The sequence below is a fragment of the Eretmochelys imbricata genome, chromosome 6, assembly GCF_965152235.1.
Source record: "Eretmochelys imbricata isolate rEreImb1 chromosome 6, rEreImb1.hap1, whole genome shotgun sequence".
NCBI lineage: Eukaryota > Metazoa > Chordata > Testudines > Cheloniidae > Eretmochelys > Eretmochelys imbricata.
In genome coordinates, this window is record NC_135577.1 from 89,443,191 (window position 1) to 89,452,639 (window position 9,449).

Here is a 9,449-nt window from a genome sequence, read left to right on the forward strand (position 1 = left end):
TCATCTTTTAAGGAATTAAGCTTTTATTTCTTTAAGCAAACCTTTTAAACACTTTCAGTAAACATGACAACTATGCTGATGCAGCAATTATGGTGAATCATGACAATTCACCTGGTAAATTGTCCTGCTTTAGCTATGCTTCTACCACATACTTAAAGTACTGGCACTTTTTTTCTTACTATTGACAGACAGTGACGTTTGCTGCAACACATTATTAAAATGTTGGAATAAACTGATTCCTTATTTCTTTAATAAGGATCAAGAGGAGCAGGGAACCCTGCCATGTATGAAGCTGCTAATGAAAGAGGAGAATTGGGCTCTGACAGGTTATCTGATCCCCACAGAGCACCTTCAGACACTGGGTCCCTATCACCTCCATGGGACAGAGATCGTAGGATAATGCTGCCATCATCAGGTAAATAAATATCCTGGGCCATCAGATATTTGTAAAAATGTAATTATAAGAATATTGGAAACTGATGTGTATTCAGATACTAGCTACATTTTAAAAAGACATTCACAGTCACTGCTTTCTACCTAACTTTGACATGTAACCCTGCTTTCTGTGCACAAGGGAGAATATACTACAACACGTGAACGGTATAATAGTAGGTTCATTCCCCTTGTGCATTGGTGAGTCCCAGGAGGAGTTTAGATTTCTCCTGGAGCTCCTCTCCGGAGATGCATGGCTCTGTGATGCACCAAGCATAGGATTATATATATAATGTGTAACTGAGCATTTGGGGGTTAAATTAAATGCAGGTATTTTATTAGCGGCTTGTTCTAGGCATTAGAAATTCAAGCTGTGTCTAGTCTGGAAGATTCTATGTTCATTGGAGAAATGGTGAGATCTCAAGAGCTAAGAGAGAGCAGAAGCTGACCCATAGAGGGTATGTCTGCACTAGGAAATGGTGTGGGTTTTTTTTGTTTTTTTGGTTTTTTTTACAAAGAGAGAGTTTAACACATTGTAAAATCCTGTATCTTTGTTAAAAACAAGCTTTTTTCCTAGTGCAGATATACAGACTGCTTAAAACACATGGTTGGGGAAGGGTGCTCAAGTCATTGAAGTTAAACAGGTTTTACTTTTTGATTAAAGGAAAGCTCTGTTAGAGGTTGATTTCACCCTTGCCTCTTCAGTTAAATTGTTAAAGCTCACAGTAAATGTTCTTGATCTCCCATGTGTTCTTTAGCAAAACCAGGGACAACCAACCTTGACATTCCTGATATGTCTAAGTTACAACGTAAGCATGGGAGAAGTGAGGGGGACACAACCTGTCAGGCCATCTATATACATAATAAAACAGTAAAGGGCACAAACTCAATTCAAAAAGAAATCCAGTTTCAGGTCACCTTTTAGTACATGAGATCAATATGCCTTAAATGTTAAGTATTCCAGATTTAATGAAGTAGGATAGTGTCTATAGCATGGCCTGCTACAGTACATGTTAATGTAGTCTTAAAAAAAATCAAACTTCATTTATATTGAACATACTGCATATTTTAAAACATATGGTAATTATTCCTGACTAGAGCACGGATCCAGCATGTAGATCAGCTGCTGCATCAGTCATGTTGGGTTCAATTTGCATAGTAAGATTTTTCTGGTATTGTATTCTTAAGCAGCCGTTGAGATCTTATTTTAAATCTGTGTGGAATTCGATGTTTTATTTACCAGAAGTGCAAGTAGTAAGGATGCTCTGCTGGAGACTTACTTTCATTTCTTATTTTATTTTAAGACAATTTTCCTATATTATACACTATCTAATTTTGGATGTTTTGTGAGATTTTAAGAAATCCAAAGAGGAAACAGGCAGACATAACTTAATTAACAAAAATCCTGAGACTCTCTTTGCTAAATAGACTGCCTCTTGTGATTTAATTGAATGGTAGGTCAGCCATATAATGATCCAACTCTCCCCCCTCGAAGACAAGAAAGACTTTATTCTAATCCTCCAAACTCAGGAAGACTTTCTGGACCAGCAGAACTACGAAGTTATAACATGCAGTCTTTTGATAAAGCAGGTAGGAATTGCTTTAATCTGCTGCCATTATGTGACTGAATGAAAGATAGTACAATTATATAATTATGTAATAAGGTATGGTAGTGGATTACCTGTTAGTTACCATGGCCCAAACCTATAACATAAGATTGTTCTGTTCAGAAATGTATTTCACCATTTGCTAGCCCAGATACTACTTTCCCTATTATCGGGATAGCAATCTATTCCACAGGATGGATTTTGCTCACTGAATGGTAGCTATTCAATATTTTCTTTGTATCCTCCTCATTCAGTGTGAGGGCCTATGCCTGTTTACAGCATTCAGACTCTGCACTGAATGCAATGTTAATCATTTCCTCATAGGCTTTCCTATGGGACTCATCGCTGTAGCATCAAAGTGCTTCACAAATGTTACCACAACCCCCATGTGAGCTAAAATGGTATTATCCCCTCTGGAAAATGGGAACTGAGGTAGAGAGAGATTAAGGCTAAAACTGTCATGTATCCACTAACTTTGGGTGTCCAAATTGAGACCTTTAGGGCCTGATTTTTTTCCAAGTACTTACTATTTTCATAGCCCCTGTGATACACAAGGGCCAGGGAGCAGTGGGAGAGTGCTAGAGGGAAAATATATAAGCTCAAGGCTAATTAAGGCGTGGTTCCCTGTAGACTAGGGAAGATGGCTGCAGGTTAATTGGAGCACCTGCAGTCAATTAAGGCCCTGTTAGGAACCTAATAAAACCCCCTGTGCCAGGCAGATGGAGGAGGAGGAGGCAGGACTGGAGCTTGGAGGTGTGTTGAGAGCTTTGGAAGACTTGAGAATTGGAGTAAGGGAGACCCTGCACAGCAGGACAGGGAGACTCCCTTCCCCTCAGCATCTAAGGACTGAGGGTAACCCCACCTAAGGGGGACGAGGGTAAGAAACCCACAGGGTTGAGAGGGGCAGGGACTCAGAGCAAGGAGCAAACCCAGACCCCTCCCCCGCTTCCCTCCTCTACCACCTTCCTGGACTAGTAGTGGGGCCCTCGGCACCCAAGAGCAGTGGCAAAGGGTGGCATCTTAGCTCCCCGCCAAGAAAAGCGCAGGACCCACCAGACTAAAATCGGCCATCTTGCCACACCCCTTATATGTTCAAAGCACAGGACCCACTGACTCAGTTACAGCTGAGAGTGCTCAGCACTCCTGCAAATCAGGTCTTGGATATTTCAAGTTGAACATCTAGAAAACGAGGAACACCCCAGGGTGTGCTTATGCTGCATCTGGGGGTGAGCCTGTCTGCCCAGGTCCAGACTTATGGTAATGGGGTTTGCACTAGCATGCTAAAATAATTGTAATAGATCTTGCTTTGGGGTTGTGACTTGAGCTGGAATTGTCAACGCCACCCTAGCTCCTAGGTTTGACAGCTTGAGTGCCACCCTGCTGGTGCTCGGTAAAGATTCCCTAGGGTGCTTTAATGTAGTACTGTTTCAAATGCTGCTGTGTTGAAGTACACTGTGTCTACATGGAGCAGTTAATGCATAAAGTTAGTGCACTTTAGAAATCACACCTCAGTAGAGTGTATCCCACCAAACAGACGATCCACAAATCTTTTAAAGTAGACCTATATTTGAGATTTTGAGAAGGGACCTTGATAATCTATTTGTTGATTTGAGGAAAAAATTCTCCTCTGTGCTGTGGAAGAAGCAAACCAGATAGAAAGTGCAAATAGAGGTCCAGCATTATTTGCCTGGTGGCATAAGTAGCTGTCTTGGCTCAGTTATTTCTTTTCATTTCAATGCTTTTTGCTCATATAAAAGGAGAAGCTAAAGCAGGATTGTTCAAAAATCAATTCCCCAACTATGTGTGTTTTTGTTTTGTTTTTTTTTTTTATTTTAGGACAGGAAACAGTGACATTACAATCTGTCAGATTCCCTTCTGGCTTCCTCTCCTCCTCTTTTTTTTTTCATTTTGTTTTAGAGAACATTTTAATTCTTATGAAAGGTGCCAGATTAAATGTATTCCCTTGTTCACAAAACAGATCGAACACAAGTAGCAACAAGGCATTGTGGGGAAACTTGCACAATTGTTCCTTCTCAACCCAGATATAGTGGGTGAGAGAATATTGCAGTCTCTGCGGAGATTTTGCTAAGATTGCATCTTGTGATGGTGGCCATCTTTGTAGGCCTTCAGACTAAAAGTAACAAGCCTTAGTGGTGTGGTGCATATACTAAGATGTATGTTCCCAAGCAAGGAAGACCCTGTTATAACTGAGAAATACAATATCCAGGAGAGAGAAGATTTATTGGGCCAACAGCAACTTGGAAAACCTGCAGCTGGGTTGTAGTGCTAACATCAGATGTTTATCCTCTTCCTTGGTGATGCTCAGGCCCAGAAACCTAACCCTTAACTGCCCCTTAGCACATATCCAATTGCTAAGCATGCTGTCCTGTATCTGACCGTATCCAACGTCCCCTATCCAATTGCTAAGCATGCTGTCCTATATCTGACAGTATCTAACACCCCCTTCCCCTTCTTTTTTGGGACAAACTTTGGTGGTGGTGGTGGTCTGCAGAAGAAGTGGTGGGAAAACCTATTTATTTTGTTACTTTTCAACACAGATGGGCAAGCGTCTCCAGAAAATAGTTCAAGGACAGAGCCCAGTGGAAATGAAACTAAAGACTATCCCAGTTTTAGTGTAAGTAATAGATGAATAAAAACTTAAATTCATTTTTTTGTGCAAGGATATATTTTTAATCTATTTGTTCTAAACTTTTTAAGACCAGGTTTTTTGTATGTACTCGATGATCAGCTATGTTCCAGTTTGTTCCTCTATCTCTTTTTAAAGACCTGCAAACTTGTATATAGATTGTGATAGCACCCACAATGTACTAAGCACGTATATAAGACAACATAGTCCCTATCCCAAATTAATTGACCATCTGAAAAACTAAAGACAAAAGGATGTGGGGAAGGGGATACAATTATAGTGATCCAGATGATGGCTTGTGTGCACTCATTTCCCCACTTTTCTTTTCCTTTGACTGTTCCCAGCTGCATTCTTTGAGATTAACTGGCCCAAGGAATAGAACCCAGGCTTCCTAGCTCAGTCCTCCACCTCCTGTCTTGAAAATACAGGCCTTATCGCTTTCAAAAAGCTGATTGACCAGTTTTCTGATTTTTGCTACAGAATTTCCTAACCGTGTCTGATCAGTCACTCACCTCTGAAAGTGAAGCAGGGTTCGCTCCCCCACCTCTCCCTCCACCGAGAGCTCCACTGTTGCCTGTGGATCCTAGAGGAGCTTTTATAAGAAGAGGACCTCCTTTCCCACCTCCTCCTCCTATTGGCATGTATGGACCTCGTGAATATTTTCCAAGGGATTTTGTGGGTCTACCACGTCCTTCCTTGGCAAGTATGTCATTTCTCTTTGCATTTGTTTTCTTAATTAGTTTTAATTCCCTAAAACTACCATCCTCAGGGTGTATATGTAAATTATATTCCTGATCTTACTGTGTTTCTCTAAGACCTCTTTTGGTGTTGGTACAATCTTTCTTGTTCTGCACACCCTTTTTTCCTCTCCTCCAAATCAAGCTAATGTGAAGGGCATGACAAAGTAGCTACTTTTTCATAAAGTTAGTTAAGACTTAAGTTTCATCCCAAATCTGTCCATCCTGTTGTTCTTGTATAATTTACTACATAACTGTAAAATCACTATTTGTAAAGCTTCAAGGAAACTAGGCCAGATTCTCTAGCCCCTCCCTATTTCCCAGCAGGTGTAGAACTGATATAACCAGTTCCTATCCCAACACCGCCTCAGCACAGACAGGGGGCATTGGCAGAGTACACTGCACTCTAACTGAAGCTCATAGCCTGCTGAGGTAAGCTAGAGCAGGCCCCAGGAGCTCTAATTTATGCTAGGGCCAGAGAAGCTTGGCCAACCATTTCTTTAGACCTGTACATCTTACTGTACTGTAAGTGTGCACTTTGACACTTAATTGGTGTTGTCAGGGGATGTGTACAATGTATCTAGAAGCGAGTCCTCCAGCCCAGGTCCACTGACATAGCATACTAAAAATAGCCATTCTGAGTCTGTCCAGGTACGCCCTACGCAGCTATTTTTAGTGCACTAGCCAGAGCTCTGCTGTGCAGATCCAGGTTGGGAGGCTCCCTCCTACATGCACTCTAGACAGTGTTAGTCTCTCTATATACTTACGCTTGCTTTTCACTTTTAAAAATATCTTCCACCCTTCAACAAGAAGCCATTAGACAACAATGTGAACTAGATCACGTGCCAGCTTTAAACTGAGGCTATGTAAATGAAAGTTAAATCTTCCACAACTGGATAGCTTTTATTTTGGTTAAAGGAAATAAACTGAGATCCTGCCAAGTTCTAGCCTTCTATGATACACAGGTGCTTAGAATCTTCCAAAATAAGTACAGAGCAAGAATAGTGGAGAAGATCTGCAGGGATGCAGTCACTTGATAAAGGAAAATACCTCACTATCATGATAGGAAGGCTGCATGCTGGCATAATGCTGCTGTTGCTGTTCCTCTATTTCCACTGCTCAGAAGATTGTGTCATGGGCAAACCACTAACTGCCCCCAGATTGAAATCAAGGCTTGCCTTTGCCTCTATTAAGACTCGTACCTATTTCATTGGCCTACCTGTGAAGTCAAATTGCGTATTGCTAGCTGTAAGATATTTATTCCACTTCATGCACAGGATTGTTCTGATGTGGCAGGAGAGTGGAATTTTGATAAATTCTAGAATCTGAAAGTCTGTCTACACTACACAGTAAGGTTGACATAAGTCACCTGATGTCAACCTAATCGGGTCAGTATCTATACTACAGCCTTCCTCCGGCTGCTGCAAGTGCCCTATTCCACTGACGTAACTTAGGGTGACTAGACAGCAAATGTGAAAAATCAGGACGGGGTGGAGGATAATAGAAGCCTATATAAGAAGACGACCCTAAAATCAGGACATCTGGTCACCCTAATATAACCACCTCCACAAGAGGCACAGAGCTTATGTCAAACTAGTTTGGGTGACACAGTGTCTGTGTAGACACCATCTCTCTTACATTGACTGTTGGCTGTCTTGTCAATTTCATAGAAGAAAGCTGGGAAGCTGGAGCCCAGCTGTCCCCTGCTCTAGTGGCTTCCCTCCTAAGCCATGAAATTGACAAGCCAACTTGGCTCCTTCCAGGGAGGAGGAAGGGGCTGAAAAGCCTCAGGCAGCTTTCTGGTGCAGAGGGAAACAAACAGCCCATCTCAAGCCTATGGGGTAGCTGGGCTCATGGCAGAGTGGCCTCTCAGCTCCCTAAACTGCCCCTCTTATGTTGGTGGAAGCACTCCTGGTGAGGAGACACACCACCAACCAAAGGAGGGTAGTGTGCATACTTACAGCAGTGGCTGTAAGTCAACCTAATATAGGTCAACTTACATTTCTAATGTAGACATACCCTCAGTACACAGATGTGCTGTGGGAAAGTGGAACTGAGCGTTTGACCAATGCCTCTGAGTTGGCAAAATCAAATTAGGAAGCATTAGGCTTCATGTTTGAGGTCACTTAATACTTGCTTATAGGAGGCTGCAGATCAGCTTCCCTCAAATTAGTAAACTTTTAGGCTTCTGTGCTCAAGCCACCATCTCACTCAAATGAAACAACATACCCCAGGCAGGCTCCGCGAAAGGCAACAAAACCTCATGATCAAATGTATTGGTGGAATTTAAAAAATTTGCACATGGACAGTTGTGGTAGGTGCACTTTATAAATTCAGATACTAGCTCTGTAGGAGGTGTGAGATGAGAGTTTGATCTTCACTTTTGACAAATATTTAGGGATACTTTTAAAAGGCTTTAAGGGACTATTAAGTGGAGTTTTCCCATTATTTTCTACCAACAAAAATCAAACTTTTAAAATGCCTGATGTGGGGCTTTTCAAGCAAAATGCTTAAATGTACTGTAATAAAGTAGTACCTGCCAACAGCCATCACAGTTCATGTCCCATTGATAGAATCAATGGATATAATCCAAGTCTTTCTCCTCCAGGAGCAAAAGGAGAACCTTGCAGAATGCCATACCTCAAGTGCATATGACTATTTGAGATGGCAGTGGCATATACATACCTACATTCACCCTCATTACAGTGCAGTACCCTGTAATTGGATACCATTGAGAGGTGTAACATGGTTTGGTGCGTCTTCCACCTCTTTTCCCAACCTAGACTGTAGCACTGGGAATTTCTTAACACCTAGTACAAGTCTTGTGTTTTCTGGCATCGTGCCCTTTGCTTGTTTACAGACACAGGTCACTGTAAATTATTAAACTGCTAAAAGATTGATTGGCATAGTGAAAAAAGGATATCCAGCATTAAGTCTATATATTTTGGATAATGAAGCTTTAAAAATGTAACTAGCTAAATACTTTATAAATATCTTTAAACAGTGAGAAATCCATTTCCAGTGAGGCCTTTTTCTCAATATCCACCACAAAGAACTGGATCTTTTCTGCCTCCTCCGCCTTCACTTGAAAATAGGAGTGAGCCTCCTGCATTAATTAATCAATCAAATACTCCAGCTGCAGGACATCCAGAGCCACAGCAAGACACCTGATGCTGTTGTCTGACATCTTGGAAATTAACCTGATGTACTCTTTCTATACCTGTAAAATCATCTTCAGTTAAGTAACTGCTGTTACTTAAGGGATTCTATATAAATACTTTGCTCAAATTGAAGCTTAATAGAATGATTCTCAGGATAGTGTTTTGTAAATAAGGATAAATTAAATAGTTTCCATTGTACAGTAGTCATATTTTAAATTAAGTATTTTTAATTTGAGTCACCTGTTCTGAAGGTGTACTAAACTAGAGTAACATTGAAAACAGTCCAGCTGTTGTCTCCTCTGCACAGGAAAACTCTGCATGCGAAGAGCAGTGCTTGCTGTAGGAGTAAGAAAAAAAAAGTGAAAACAACAAATGTTTGAATTAATAAAAATGCAGTCACTTTACAAACTTGTGTGGTGGTAATGTTAAGCAAACTGTTCAATTTCTGTATAAACTACTTTTGACTCTCTCCCTTCTCCTATCAAGTCTAATGTGAACTTACTGCAATGCTTGTAGTCTCTAAAGTTTAACTGCCCAAAGCCATTCAGCTCAAATAGTTTATACTACTACACTAGACAAATATTTCTCTTAAATGCAATTATGCATTTATATTGTTTAGCTTACCCATTGAGAGAATGAAAGGGAAGAGGGACTTAAGCCATTCCTTACTTCAAATTTGTTCCATTTATTGATCTCATCTCTTAGGTAGTCCTGTTACAGATGTAGTCTGAAAATGGCATCTATTCACACTAAAACCTCATGTCACTCTGGGGATCTTACTAACCATGACATCTATATCTAACATTTGGAAAAAATCTAAATGGATTTGCTTAATTATTGATTTGCTAGTAATTCCCTTTAACTG

The 9,449-nt window shown here is 40.7% G+C and overlaps 1 protein-coding gene across 5 annotated transcripts in view; it reads left to right on the forward strand.

The window, feature by feature from the left end:
* The window catches only part of MIA2 (MIA SH3 domain ER export factor 2), a 58,253-nt gene extending 49,116 nt beyond the window's left edge, over positions 1-9,137 (forward strand). For 3 of the 5 annotated variants that reach the window (XM_077819100.1, XM_077819104.1, XM_077819103.1), the window contains 5 exons: positions 257-415; positions 1,891-2,022; positions 4,598-4,674; positions 5,167-5,389; positions 8,428-9,135. In XM_077819100.1, the coding sequence (XP_077675226.1) occupies positions 257-415; positions 1,891-2,022; positions 4,598-4,674; positions 5,167-5,389; positions 8,428-8,594 (758 nt within the window). In that variant the 3' untranslated portion in view covers positions 8,595-9,135. Of the gene's footprint in view, positions 1-256; positions 416-1,890; positions 2,023-4,597; positions 4,675-5,166; positions 5,390-8,427 lie in introns of all 5 variants that reach the window. The other 2 variants (XM_077819101.1, XM_077819102.1) reach the window with 1 other exon arrangement.
* The last annotated feature ends 312 nt before the right edge of the window (positions 9,138-9,449 follow it).